General features: G+C 38.8%; 1 protein-coding gene across 2 annotated transcripts in view; it reads left to right on the forward strand.

The window, feature by feature from the left end:
• The window catches only part of sh3pxd2b (SH3 and PX domains 2B), a 329,121-nt gene extending 314,255 nt beyond the window's left edge, over positions 1-14,866 (forward strand). For both annotated transcript variants that reach the window (XM_060837107.1, XM_060837108.1), the window contains 2 exons: positions 7,777-7,902; positions 9,653-14,866. In XM_060837107.1, coding sequence (XP_060693090.1) covers positions 7,777-7,902; positions 9,653-11,392 — 1,866 coding nt within the window. In that variant the 3' untranslated portion in view covers positions 11,393-14,866. The remainder of the gene's footprint in view (positions 1-7,776; positions 7,903-9,652) is intronic.
• The last annotated feature ends 429 nt before the right edge of the window (positions 14,867-15,295 follow it).

Genomic DNA, 15,295 nt, shown 5'->3' on the forward strand with positions numbered 1-15,295 from the left:
AACTTTCTTAAAGTACACCCACATTTTCATAACACATTTGAGCAGAAACTGAATGGACAAACCATTTGAAGACTGTGGCTACAAAAGCAGAGGCTAGGAACTCTGTGGCAAGTATCTCAACTCTCGACTCACCAAAGCCTCTCCACCATCTATAACGCACAAGTCAAGACTGTGGTGAATACTGTCCACTTGCTTGGTTGAATACATCTGTATCAACACTCAAGAAGCTCATCATCAAACAGGAAAAGCAGGCTAGAACAGCATCTAACTTGGCCCATTTTCGCTACCTTTTCCCAGTGCAGAGTGGCAGTGGTGCGTACCATCCACAAGATGAACTGCAACTGTTTAACAGCATCCTTTAACAGAATCTTCCAAACCTTTGGTTTCAACCACCTAGATGGACAAGGGCAGTGGACTCATAGGAATACAATCATCTTCATGTTCCCCTCCAAGCCACACATCACTCTGACTTGGAACTATATCTCCATTCCTTCACCAGCACTGGGGCAAAATAATTGAATGCCCTCCCGAACAGCATTGTGGGTGTACCTTTAGCAAGTGGACTACTGCAAATCAAGAAGGAAGCCTATTACTATTCAAATGGCAAGCAGGGTTGGAAATAAAATCTTGGCCTAGCTAGTGAAGGCCAACCCCATTTATGAGTTTTTTTAAAAAAAATCAATACTCAAATTTGTTACAAAATTAACTAAGCCTCTTTAAAATAAACATAAGCAGCCTTCCCAGCCTTTGACCTCAGTACTCCTGCTGTGTTGACATTATACAACGCAACGGTGGACTGTAGCCAACACTGTCCAGTTATATCATGGGACAGAATGGAAATGTCCTAGTGTTCTTTATTAGGTCTTGAAAGTTTTAAATTAACCACAAGGGGGGATCCAAGATGGCCATGATCTGATAGGTCTGCAGCGCTGGGCTCTGCACCATAACCAAGTAAAGTGGTACTTTTAGCACACACACCCCCCCCCCCCATAAGAAAACTTGGGAAAACAAAACCCCTAGAACCCCTAACATTTTGGGAAGCAGATGAAGACGAGTAAAGGAAAGGGAGCGCATGGATCGCAGCAAGCAGAGCACTCCCCTACAGTGCTGGGCACACCCGCGGCCACAGCCCCAACTCCCATGGTTGTGCCTTTGATCCAACTGGAGCAACAGAACTTAGTCTCAGAGTTTGTTAAAGTATGAGAAAAAATTGAGTCGGGCTGGATCTGATCTCTGCCATGCTGCAAAAGCATAAGCAGGAGATCCAAATGCTTGATCGATGCATCAAGGCAGGCGAACAAAGGACTGTGGCATCATAGACTGTGCCGGAGAATTCAGAGAGAAGGATCTGAACTAGAAAGCCAGGTTCAGACCCTGCTAGACCAGGTCAATGACCTCGAGAATTGAGTTCAATGGAAGAACTCATGGATAATCAGGCTCCCAGAATGTTAAGAAGGCGAGAACCTAGTTGTCTTCCTGGAACAGTGGCTCCTGCAGTTCCTGGGTCTGGGAGTTGAGTCGGGCCAGGTGTGTGTGGAGTGGGCCCACTGGATTACCAAGAACAAATCTGGGTTGGATCAGCGTCCCCACCCAATCCAAGCATGACTCCAGTGTTACAAGGCGAAGCAAATAATAATGGAGGCCTCCAGAAGGCTGGGAAAAGACTTGTTGGCCCTGGTGTATAAGGGGTCAAAAATTATGTTTTTCAAGACTTCTTTGTGGCTGTAATCAAAAAGAGGAAATCTTTTGATGAAGTCAGCAAGAGGTTGAGAGACCTGAATATCCAATGCTCTGTGAGGGACCTGGCTATACTGCGTTTCAGCCATGGAGGGTCTGTTTACAACTTTGACTCAGCAGAGAAAGCAAGGGATTTCCTAGACTCTTTGAAATAGATGGTCTGGGTCAGAAAAAAAATGGACAATGGTATATCCTTTGCTCTCTTGGTTGTTGGTTATATATTTTTGACATTGCTTTGACGTAAAATTCCCCCTTTTTTTTAACTAATGCCTGTTATTCATTTGTTTCCTCCGGGTGTGGGGTGGTTATTTCTTTTATTAAAGACAAATGGAGTTGATGTATCAAGGGAATGTTTTGGGTGTTCACTTTAATTTTCATGTGTGTAAATAATCAGTTTTCTTTGTCTCTGTACTGCTTGTGTTTGGGACGCAGCTTTCGCTGATGGTCGTAGTGTTGGGATGAGTGCCCCCTGTGGATGAGAGGGGAAATCTCCAGTTATTTGTTGCTTGCATGCATGTTTATTTGTTTAATTAAAGAATAGTGGTTAGTTTTTTAGATTTTGCAATATCTGCAGTGGTAGTTTTTAGATTTTATAAGTCCTGGTTTTTTTCTCCACTCAGCACAATATGAGTAAGCCTCCCCCCCTTGGGGGGCTGCGTGCCACTTTGGACGGTTATGGCCAGTGGTTTGTTTAGATGGTGCACCTGGAACATAAAAGGAAGTCATTCCCTAATCAAAAGAAAGAATGTGCTCTCAACCTCAGAAAGGAGAGGGTTGACATTGCCTTGCTACAAGAAATATACTTGAATGACAAGGAACATTTGAAATTACAGCAGGGACAGTTTGGTAGGGTATTCTTTTTCTCTTTAAATTCTGAAAGCAGAAGAGTGGCCATACAAGTACAGAGGAACCTCCCATTTCAGATAATGGACCAAACTGAGGATGAACATGAGCGGTTCATCATCCTGAAGGCCTTAATACACAGGGAAGAGTATGGCATCCTGAATGTCCTCGGCACACCCCCTTAAGTTCTTAATCAAAATATTCTCCAAATTGATGGCTCTTGGGGTGCACCATACAATCAAAGGAGAAGACCTCAAGTGTCTCATAGATCCTGAGGTGGATAGGATGCTAAGGGGTCTCTCAGGTACCTCCCTGCAATCCAGACAGTTGGTGGACTTATGTGGGGAGTTGGGGTTGGTGGATGTGTGGAGGTGTCTCTACCCTAGTGGTAGAGGTTTTACCTTTTACTACAACCGGCACAAGTGCCACATGAGAATTGGTATGTTCTTTGTTCCATTGATCTGTTTGGATTCAGTGTTATCCTACAGGATTGGGAATATAGCCCATTTTGGCTATGCGGCAGTGTACTTGGATGTCAAGATCAGATATAGTGGAATAGATACATGGCTTTGGCGCATGGATCCATTTGTTTTGAAGGATAGCAAATTTATAGAGTATTTCACAAGGGAGTTTAGGGTCTTTTGGGCCATTAACACAGGTACAGCCAGTAACCCATTGATGCTTTGGGAGACCACCAAGGCTTATTTAAGGGGCTTAATTATGTCATTCTGAGCAACCAAGAAGAGGCAGAGAGGAGAACAGCAACATATGCTTGAGGCCCGGCTGAAGGCAGCCAAATAGCATATTGTGATAGACTGTCTGTGGCTAAGCTACAGGGTCACAGTTCTCCGAGCTGCTCTGAATTCAGTAATTACCCAGGCAGTGAAGAGAGAGGTCTCCTTTGCCAATCAAAGGAGAATATGGTGATAAGCCAGGTAGACACCTGGCATATTTGGCCAGGAAGAAAAGTGCCCCACAGTCCATTGTGTCCATTAGGGAGAGAACTTATACTCACGAGTCTAAAAAGATTAATGCAATATTCAGGAAGTTTTACACAGAGTTATACTGGTCAGAGGGTCAAGAGGATAGAGTAGCAAGGATGGAATCCTTTTTTGAGAATCTGAACTTCCCGGGTATAAATGCAGACCAATCTTCCCTTTTGAATGCACCCTTAACAATACAAGAGATACAAGAGGTGGTAAGGCACTTCCAAAGTGGCAAAGCATCTGGTCTGGATGGGTTTCCAAGCAAATTCTACAAGGAGTTCATAAATATGTTGGCTGAGGCAATATTGGGTTTGTACAATCATTCATACAGCCAGGACTGCCTTCCCCCTCTCTTAGGAAGGCCAATATCACCCTTATCCTAAAGGGAGGGAAAAATCCTGAGGACTGTGCCTCGTATACATCTACCTCACTGTTCAATGTAGATTTTAAAATCCTGTCCAAAAAGCTAGCTTTGAGATTTGAGAAGATACTGCCCACTACCATAAAGGAAGACCAGACAGGTTTTATTAAGCGTCGTAGCTTTCCAGTAATATTAGGAGAGTGTTGAATTTAGTAAAGTTATGTCAGCAGAGGCCAATTCCAGGCTTGGTAGTCTCCTTGAATGTGGAAAAGGCGCTTGGTGTTCTGGAACATTTTGGCCTTGGGTGGGGGCTTTCGCTAGGTAGGTGGCAGTGCTGTATTATGATCCTACAGTGGTGGTCTTTACAAGCTGCATAAAATCAGATAATTTTAGCATTGGAAGAGGCAGCGAACAGGGATGTCCTCTCTTGCCGCTGCTGTTCACCTTAGTAACCAAACTGTTTGCAGAAGCTATTCGGAAGGACTCAAATAATTGCCCCAAAGGTAGGAATGGGAGAGCAGAAAATCACTCTCTACACTGATGATGTTCTTTTCTTCCTGGCTAACTTGGAAAAGTATGTACTCCGGTTAATACAAAAGATTAATTTATTTGGCATATTTTTGCAGTATAAAATTAATTTTACAAAATCAGAAGCCATGCCCATGAGGGACTTGGTTGGAGTGCCTGACCTGGAGGATGGAACATAATTTCCTTTTGGATGATCAAAAAAGGCTTTCTTTACTCGGATACTTTTTATTACCCCCCGCTTTCCACCAGTTGTATAGAGCTAACTTTGTGCAATTGTTTGAAAGGATAAAACAAGATCTTCAGCATTGGGAGACCTATATCATGGTTAGGCTGAAAGGCCTTGATTAAAATAAATGTTGGTCCTTGACTATATCCCATGAAAATGCTCCCATTCTTGTTGCCTAGACAATTGCTGCGAAGGCTCAGTCGCTGACTTGGATCCTCTATTTGGTGTCTTAGGGGGCCCTCTTGTTAAATTCACCAAGTTGCAACTCCCACAGGGTATGGGGGGGGTAGATCTCCCAGATTTTAAGCGATTTAAGTGCCTTATTGTCCTATGAGAGTGACTTGGTGTGAAAGGATTCGCGGTCTATATGGCTTGATATCAAAACCTGCCAGGCAAGGTGTCCCCTCCTTAATTTATGGGTAGGATGAAATCTGTTGCTGAGCATTATAGAAGCCCGATTATTATAAACATGGTCAAAGCATGGAGGATGATGTGCCAGGGCGAGAGTAACCCGTGTAAGACCTCATCGTTTATCCTCTTAGTGGGATTACATTGACCCCAGGATTCAGGCTGGATCCCGGATCCCGGCTTTAAAGCGTGGGAGGTCAAGAGAGACCTATTTGAGGGAGAGATCCTGACGTCTTTCGACCAGCTAAGTTACAAATATGGACTACCTAAGTAAGGACTTCTTTCATTATTTTCAGATTAGGGATTATATACAGAGGAGAACCATGCTTTTAGCTGAACCCTAAAAGTCCAACATGGAGAAAATGGTGCTCTGATGCATGGGCACTCTCTGCCAGTACTCTATACCATTTACAGAGAAGGGGCATCTGGAATCTGGAGTCAGGAGCTAGGGGTAGAAATTTCACCTGAAACATGGAAGACATATGGGAGAATGTGAAAAGATCTCGGTATGCAATAAAGCGCAGGTTATGCAATTGAAGATTCTCCGCGCAGCCCAAATGGCGATTAGCAAAATTCAAGAAAGGAGCATCTCCAAGGTGCCCTAAATATAAAACAAGCACCGGGACCCTTACACATTGTCTGTGGTCACGCTATAAGATCCGTAAGTACTGGGGTGCCATCGTGAATGTGATGGAGGAGATCCTGGGAATTAAGTTAAGGCGGATCCAGTATCCCTTCTTTTGGAACTACCAAATCTGCCTCCATTAGATGAGTACGGAAAGGGATTATTAATATTCTCATGGATTGTACAATGAAGAATATTTTAATGAACTGAACCTCAGAAAAACCCCCATGTTTCATGGTTGGTGTAGATTAGTGACGTAGCATGTTTCTCTGGATTTTCTTATGAAAATAGTGCACCAGAAATCGGAACTATTCTATTTTAAATTTTTTAATTACCTAGACACCTGTCAGCCATATTGACCAGGGCCTTTATAAAAGTCATGAAAGCCGGATTTGGCAGTCTGGGGCCTTGGATGGAGGAAGCTTGAATAAATATGGGTATAATAACTGATGCTCCCGTGGATGGGAGCCTCAGTGGGGGGGGGGGGGGGTGTTGGATGGTGTAATTTAACTTAATTTAAGTTGATTTTGCATAATTTCACCTAATCTAAGTTAAGTTAGGTTAGTCTAGTATAATTTAAGATAATTTAAACTAATTTGCTAAGTTCAGTCATTTATTGAATTTTAACATGGAAAGACTGTTCCATACCTTTATGATAGTTTTGGTTTGGTTTGTAGAGTAGTAGGTGTTGTTAATGTTTTTGTAACGTAAGATTGTTGCACTACCTTCCGTACTTTTATAATTTTGTAAAAAATAACCTTTTTCAATAAAAAATTAACCACATGATCCTCTTCACACAAAGTTGTTATATCATTTTGAAGATGTTATACATGCTGTTTCTTCCCTTCCCCAAACCTCCATTTCTCTTGATTCTTCAGGAAGTTTTTTGTTTCAAATTATCATTTTTGTTGAATTATTTTGGGATATGTGTCAGTCCTGCTGCTTTCAATGCTGACTCATTTCTACAAGAGTTCTTTCACAGGTATAAGATTTTGTGACATTTGAAAACACCAAAACTCTGTTTTATGTGTCATCTCAGGATATCTTGTTAATATGCACAAAGAATTAAACAATGAATACAATGCCTGCCTGGAGGAGGCAGAGGCTATATCATTGCTAAATTAGTATGTTTGACTCCTTTTTCACAATTGGGTTTGGGGAGTGTGGGGGTGGATGAGAGACAGAGTCATACACATACAGTCATTCACTCACCCCTAACTTTAATAAAATAATCTGATTATACGCACCCAGTTTATGACTAATTTGTCCATCGGCTATTTGCATTTTTATGGCTTTACGATTTCAGAAATACTTTAGGTTGATTATAACATATATATTTATCAATAATAACTTCATTAAAATTTCTTAACTGTGGACTTACAAACTATATTCTATTTTATTAATTTATTCATAAAATGTAGAGAATATGAAAACATGAAGGCTAAAGCATCTGAAAGGACTAAGTCAATGATTTTAGTGCTTTCTAATTTTATAAAGCATCCCTGCTGTAGGAAGGATGTTGTGAAACTTGAGAGGGTTTAGAAAAGATGTATAAGGGTGTAGCCAGTGTTTGAGGGTTTGAGTTATATGGAGAGGCTGAATAAGCTATTTTTCCTGGAATGTTGGTGGCTAATGGGTGACCTTATAGAGGTGTATCAAATCATGAGGGGCATGGATAGGGTAGGTTGGCAAAGTGTTTTCCCCAGAGTCAGAGAGTCCAAAATCAGAGGGCATAGGTTTAAGGTGAGAGGGGAAAGACTTAAAAGGGACCTAAGGGACAATGTTTTCACACAGAAGGTGGTGTGTGTATATGGAATTCCAGAGGAAGTGGTGGAGGCTGGTACAATTACAACATTTAAAACGCAAGCTGAGAGTGTATATGAATAGAAAGGGTTGAGAGGGAGATAGGTCAAATTCTGGCAAATGGGACTAGATTAATTTAGGATATCTGGTCGGCATGGACAATTTGGACCAAAGGCTCTGTTTCCATGCTGTACATCTCTATGACTGTACCTGCAAAGACTAAGTCAATAATTTTAGTTCTTCCTAATTTCATAAACAGCCACGTGGATTGAACCTCCCCAAACCACCAACTCCTCCTGAAGTAGAAGAAGAGTTTTACACGATAGCTGCTTTCCAGACAACCATTCCTGATGGCATCAGTTTTCAGGCAGGGCAAAAGGTTGAGGTAAGCAAATGAAAATGCTGTATAAATATTACTTATGTAAGGGTCATTGAGAGCTCATTCTAATGATAGTCTAAAAGATATTTTGTGGGGAAATGTACTTTTAACTTCAGGACATAAAGTTCAAATCTAGTATGGATTGGTATAGATTGATGGTGGAAATTTCTCTGAGCCTTTTGAGAATCCAGTTTGACAATCTCAACTCCATTCCAAACACGCTTAGTCCTAATGCTTGGTACTTTTTACTGAGAAACAGGTACATTTACTGAGGATCTCTTTTGCTCTACCTCAAAGTTGGCACTGAAGTTATGATGTTGGACCAGAAATATTTCTGAAGAAGTTCTCCCTCTGATACAAGGTGAAAGATAGTATAGGAAATGAAATCAGGAACTGAGGGACTTTTACAGTCTAATTATGCTTAACCTGCTCATACCCGGGTGTCTGAAATAGAAAGTATTCCTCTTCTTAAAGAAAATGCTTGATGTGAATAAATGAGAGAAAGGAGTAGACCATTTGGCTCCTTGAGTCTACTATTATTGAATAATCACCTTAATTATTTCTGGATCTACCTAATTTTTTTGAGATTCCTGTAGAACACCCAGATCTGTTAACCAGACCATTCTGTATTCTCTCTTCATTTAAATAATATTTTGTTTTACGATTCCTACATCTGTAAATTTTGTCCACTCACCCACTCTTTGCAACTCTATCCTCCCCACATTCTTTTTATGCCATCAAGTTTGACTACTTTATACACTGTCCCTTCATTTAGCTAAAAAGTCTGGAATTTTCCAAATATCTCATGTAAAGGTCAACCCTAGTTCATGGGTAACCGATCAATATTTGAGAGTCATGGTATTATCTTGTACATAAATTGTGTTTTTTTTATTCATTTAGAGATCAGAGGCTTCTGCTCTCTACGGTATTTTGGAATGTAGCATGAATTCCAGCCCCTCAAAAATAGTCTCTACGTAGTTGTTGATACTGTAAATTTAACCATAAGAAAGTCTAAAAATTCAACTTTTACTCAAGTATGTACAGTAAAACAACAACAAAATTCAGGCTATGCAATCCACTTCAAAATAGTTATTCTTCATAAGCTGAAATCCTGAGGATGCCCAAATCTGCAATCAAAATAATTGCAACAATTGTTTATAGGCAGCACCAAGTTTAATAAGTTCAGTTTAAAGTTGTTTGCAGCTGTGAGCTTAAGCAGCAATAAATCAATTCACCCAGTAAAAAACTTAATAATCTCCACACCTTTCACTTTTTTGGTTAAGCAATAGAAAATTAAATCCTCCGTTTCCTACACATTTTCTTTTCCTTTCTTGAAAGCAACAGTGAGCTATCACTGGTTACCTCTTAGAACTTTATCTCAAATAAATTCAATCATAAGTAAGCCTAGGCAATATTCATTTTTTGACTGCCACCAGATAGACATCAGTAAAGTTTGTCGTTTGTCCTTGGGACGGTGTGCTGTATTATCCGAAACACTTCCGCACAAAATTGGATCCAGTAGCGATAAATTACTATATACAAAAGGTATAAAAGCAAATGGTTCTTTCCCACAAAAGTTAGAATCTTCTTTATATTGGTTTGTGATCTTGCAATGCTCTTTAGACATCAGTTTTCATTTGATTCAGTCAAATTGCTCGAAGACTTTCCTGAGCGGGAAAATCATTAGTGCCGTCAGTCTATTGTGTTGTTAAATTATGCTCTCACTGAGAATAAATATCTTTTTATTCCTTTTTAGGTAATAGAAAAGAATTTAAGTGGTTGGTGGTACATTCAGATAGATGATGAGGAAGGATGGGCTCCAGCCTCTTTCATTGACAAGTACAAAAAATCAAGTAATGCTTCAAGGCCAAATTTCCTTCCGCCATTAGCACAAGAATTGGCAAAACTTAAACTGGATGGAACTACTGGAAGTAGTAGTAATGGAGATAGTGCCTTTATTGCTAGACCTCTTCCCAAAGAACCGGAACCAAATGATGCTGACAATGACGCCATAGTTCAACACAAACTAAAAGAGCGGCGAGGAAGGGATACAAGTAAGAGCCCATCTTCTGACAATAAATTCAATTCTCAGATAAATGTAGAATCTCAATCCAAGTCATGTTCTCCTTCAAATGTTATCAATAATGACACTTCCAGATTTAATAAAGAGAAGCCTGTTCTTCCATTCAAGAAAGAACAGATTAACAATAAGTTTGAGGGGGAAGTGGTAGATAAGCATTCAAAAGGACTTCCACCCAAGCCAAGTGTACCAGGAGGCATTTTACCCCTGCTGCCACCAAAAATGTCATCTAAAGGAGACAAGAAAGTGACTGCTGAAGCAAGTAAACTTTCACATTCGAAAGGACTTGAATCTGGGCCCAAGATGTTAGCAGGTGAAATTGCAAGGTCTAATCTAAAGCCTGTAGGGAGACAAGCAAAGTCAAAGCCTGATACAGAAGAAAAGTCAGTGGACTCTTCCCCAAATCAGCCACTAAAACCAAGACCTCTTTTGAGGCCTAAGCCACTTCCTGCCTTGAAAGGAGAAAGTCAATCCGAATCTGAAGTTGACATCTCCAACCTAAGAAGTAAGTTGAGAAGAGCAAAGTTGCCAGACAAAATGGTGGAGCAGGACTCCTCCCAAAATGTTACTGGCAATCAAAACTACTCAAATAATCAAACCTCTCTAGATTTCTGTAGCAGCTCTCCTGGAAATGTAGAAAACTTGCCTCAATTGAAACAAGATTTAGGAATTAGCTCTAAGATAAGTGATGTGAAAGTTATGCAGAGAGAACAAAATGGTCTTGAAAGTGAACAGAATGATAGGGATGATCCGAATATCACTGAAGAGAAAGCAGCAAAGAGTTTAAAGCCAAGTGAGAAGAAAGGGGACGACCCTCAACCAAAAGGCCCAACTGCAGCAAACAAAGAAGGTCCTCCCCGACCAGTTGTGCCACCAAGAAGACCCCCACTGCCAAAGAAAACCTCCGTAGAATCTGCAGACGTGAAAGGCCATCCAAAAGATACAGCTGAGAACAAACCCACGTGGGGACAAAATAAACCTTTCATTCCTCCACCAAGATTTAAATCAAGTTCATCTCATGAACAAAGCAAAGATGATATTAAGGCAAGAGGAGCTTCGAAGGAGTCCCTCCCAACAAAAGGATCTGTTCCATCCAAAGTTCATGAACACAGAAAAGAACCGATCTTTCCTTCAAAGCTAACGGACAGACAGGCAGAACTATTGGACACGGGAAAAGAGAAGAATAATGCTGCATCAATCAACATAAACCTGTCCAAAGATGAAGAATCTTCAAAAGAATGCCTTTATGTAGCTCTTGCAGATTTTGCGGGAGATGAGGAAACCGCTGGATTTAAGGAAGGAACTGTATTTGAAGTATTTGAAAAAAATGCCAATGGATGGTGGTATTGTAAAATCCTGAATAGTGAACCAACATGGGAGGGCTGGGCCCCTTCTAATTATCTAATCAAAAAATAAGTATCATCGTATAGTTTTTTTTTTACACTGCAAGATGCTTTTTTCATAATTAATATTTAATTAGCTCATTAATTTATAGGTTTCCGCTTTCTAAAAGCAATTTAATACATTCCTTGTGTAGCTTTAACCTAAGTTGGAACAACATAAACTGCATGGTCAGAAAGTAGAAGATTTCAGTAATTATTGCATATTTTACACTTCTGTTTACTCATTTAGTCCCTGATGATCTGCCAGTCATCAACCAAGATTAAACAAATGTTCTTGTTGTTTTGAGCACATGATAGTGTTTAAGGTACTGAACCAGCAGCTGAGATTCGATCATGGCACCCTGTAAAGACTGTTTTTAAAAAAAAAACAACCAGTTTATTCACATGTTGAAGTAGAGACATAATCCAACCTGACTTAATCTGTCCTCCTTGACCATATTCCATGGATTATTTATAATGCTTTCTGAGATGGCCATTCAATTTTCCATAAAGTTACTATGGAGGAGTAAGAAATTCAGCTAGCATCACCCAATAAGAAAAAAAAAACGAAAGCTCTCAGTCTGCGATTCTTACTTATCCATATATCAAAAATGAGTTTTTCTAATTGACAAGAAAATTAGAGCTTATTGCTTTTTTGCCAGTTAAAGTTGCTGTTGAATACATAAACAAATTATTGGGATTTGGAAATTCCAACAGTGTAATGGTTCATACCAGTTGCAGGCATCATGTAATGTAAATCTGGTACGAGTAAATACTGCCCACAAAACTCTGTTGTTCCTTCTTAAAGAATTACTCTGCATCAATTGTTTATATTATTTTTCTTTTATATTGTAGAATTCTGCATAAGTAGATAACATAGAAACCTTAATATACAGCTCTGTCAAAACGGACACAATAGTTTAGTGGATATAATGCACGTAAAGATTAAGAAAATCAGTTATACACGCAAGTAGCATATGGAGTCTGCTGATGAATTTCCATGCAATGACAGAGCACATAGATTTCTATAATCAATACATATTGTGAACCTAACTATATGCAGTTATGTCATTGGTATACATCAGATACCTCTGAGACAAGAGACTTATGAGAGTGGGTGGATGATCCTTAAGACCAGTTGGTGATATTCTTTAATGATAAAGAGAGTTTGTTAATAGGATATATTGAAACAATTCACTATTAACAAAGAAAAAGTGTACTGAGAACAATGATGAACAGAATTTAAATTGAGTAATGCTCCTTTATTCATCCTTGTTCCTCAAATTATTTGTTTGGTTAATCTCCCATGAATGTAAACTACATGGGGTCTTTAAAAGATGCTAACTAAAACATATTAGTTATAATGTAGTGTAGACTTCATCAAACATTTATTAGGAATGATTGCTTTAAGAGGGCTTGACTGGTATCAAGCATAAACTTTGACGCAAGAGACTTGAAATGTGAAACATGCTTTTAAAATTGTTAACGTAATTTCTCTTAATAAAATTGAAATGCATTTGAAAGTAGCAAAAAGTAAAATACCTCACGTTTGAACCAGGGAACATTAATATTCTCCTGTCGTGCAACACCAAGTAAAAAATGCTTAAACAAACGCAATGTGAAAGTAATTGCTTCAATTTGGTTATGATAACAAAAATATTTTAAAATTACATATACAATATTCAAGCAGCATTTGAGATTACACTGGTCCCACACCCATTCCTTAGCTTTTCTCTTGCCTTATAGTGGCAATCATCTGAAGCATTCAAAAAGATTGCCACCTAGCATTGTAGAATAAATTTTGATTTCAAATGCTTCACCAACAGTTGTGACAATATTTTATCTATGCACTTCACAAGTACACTGGTTTGATGCTGTCAACATAACAGACAATATTGCCAAATGCTACTGGAATGGAAGCTTGACCAGGGAAATTTCTAAATCTGGTTTTGAGAGTTTGCAAAAGATAAAGAAGACAATAATCAAATAATACATTTTGATATCTAAAAACTGACATTAAGTGCCAAAACATTTGTGAGTAATAAATTTATATTATATTGCTAAAATTCCATCTTGCATTGAGTACTTAACACAATTTTCTGCAATATACTAAAGCAAAAGAAAAGCCCACTCCTTATTCATATTCCAACTAAGATTTGGCCTGTGATAAATTAAATAATGTGAGATCTTGCAAATTTCTCTCCATAATCTTTCAGGTCTTTTTTAATTGCATTGTGTAACTGGTTTTGGAGAAAAAAGAATTGTTAATATTATTTACCTTGACAAAAGGTATTAGATAATTTCCCAAAATTTTCTCTCACTCAATACAAATCTGAGCGACTAATGAAATTCAGCGTAGAAAGGTTTTGATGTGGAATTAATGGTTATTCTATCAGAATGTTCAGCCAATTAAAGAGAAAAAATAAAATTGCAGTTTTACCGTTGCCGTACAACGTTAGTATTTCATAATATGCTTACAAAATTTTGTTACATTACCTGTCCTCAGTAATATACATGACTACTCCTCTGCACATAGGTTACTAAAGTCAATCATTAATTTGAATTGAGTAATGCTTCTCTTTGAATTCTTGTTACACAGATGATACTTAAAAGTGGAAGAAATTCTTGAGTCAAATGTTGTAAATGATAGGAGCTTGCTCCCAGCTTGATCACTTAGTAGTTAGACATATATATTTACAGTTACCCTATGTGCAGTGTTTCACTGTTGGAGGTTTAGGGCACTTCACGATGAACATACTTCCCATTAGATATAGTAAGTCACTGATGCATTGCACAGTGCTAGATATAAGGGCTAACCAAAGGAAAGTGGGGAGAAATGTGAATAAGGAAGGAATTAAAATCTTTAGGCAGTGATCTTGCAGAATACTCCACAACTTCAAATTATTTTTCAAGCAGTTTAAAATTAACATTCTGCGAGGATCAGAATGAATAGTTGATAGTGTGAAGCCCAGAGGGTGTTTTCCAGTATTTAAGATACAATGTAAAAGCAAATTGAGAAGGCAGGAGTGAAAGTTGGTAATGGTGTTGAGAGTGGTTATGAAGTTTGAATTTGGGCTCTGTCAGAGATTCGCATTACACCTAACCTAGATCATGCATGAAGAACGTCATGGCACAGAGCACACAGTGGTAATCTTGCATTTTGTAACACTGACACACTTCATCCTGATAAGTATGTTTACACAAATAAGAAATAATGATAAAACAGGGTTTTATGTTTTAACATGAATTACCTCTCAAAGTCCACTGAACAACAGTGACATCCTGACCATTGAGTAAATAGCAATGGATTATGCTGATCTTTGAAGTTGACAGGAAATATCTTACATGGGAAGTACAACAATGTAATTCCTGATTTAAGTATTAAGGGAATTTGGCCTTGATGTCACATGTGGCCTATGTTCAGTTGTCTGTAATTTAGCCATCATTACTGTAGAAAACATTACTAATGATAAACTGTCAATTTGAATTTTGGAGAAGCACTCTCTCAAACTGCAATGTTTTTTTGTTACAAAGGTTTATTTTGTTGAACTTTAATAAACATTTGCAGCTTTTGTTTTAAATGTACCTTGTGCACTGTATTTGTGGGAGATATGGTAGGAATTATGCCCTGAAGCTTGCATCTCATTTCATTTCACCAACAGACATGGCACAGGCTGTGGCTCCAAACGGGTATTTGTCTGTGCTGTGGTTAGCTCCTCTGACATAAGAAAGAAACGTGTATAACATGGTACCGAACAATTCACCAAGCATTTATTACAACTCATACTATACACGTTACAGTCACAGACACTTCAGCTATTTAATTAAAAACAATACACTACCATCAGCATGTCATGCTTCAAGAGGCCTCAGTTAAGACGTATCCTGAAACCTTTAATTTAAATTTTGATGTGATACTTAGCAGTTTGACAACTTT

This window comes from Hemiscyllium ocellatum, chromosome 16 (assembly GCF_020745735.1).
Source record: "Hemiscyllium ocellatum isolate sHemOce1 chromosome 16, sHemOce1.pat.X.cur, whole genome shotgun sequence".
Taxonomy (NCBI): domain Eukaryota; kingdom Metazoa; phylum Chordata; class Chondrichthyes; order Orectolobiformes; family Hemiscylliidae; genus Hemiscyllium; species Hemiscyllium ocellatum.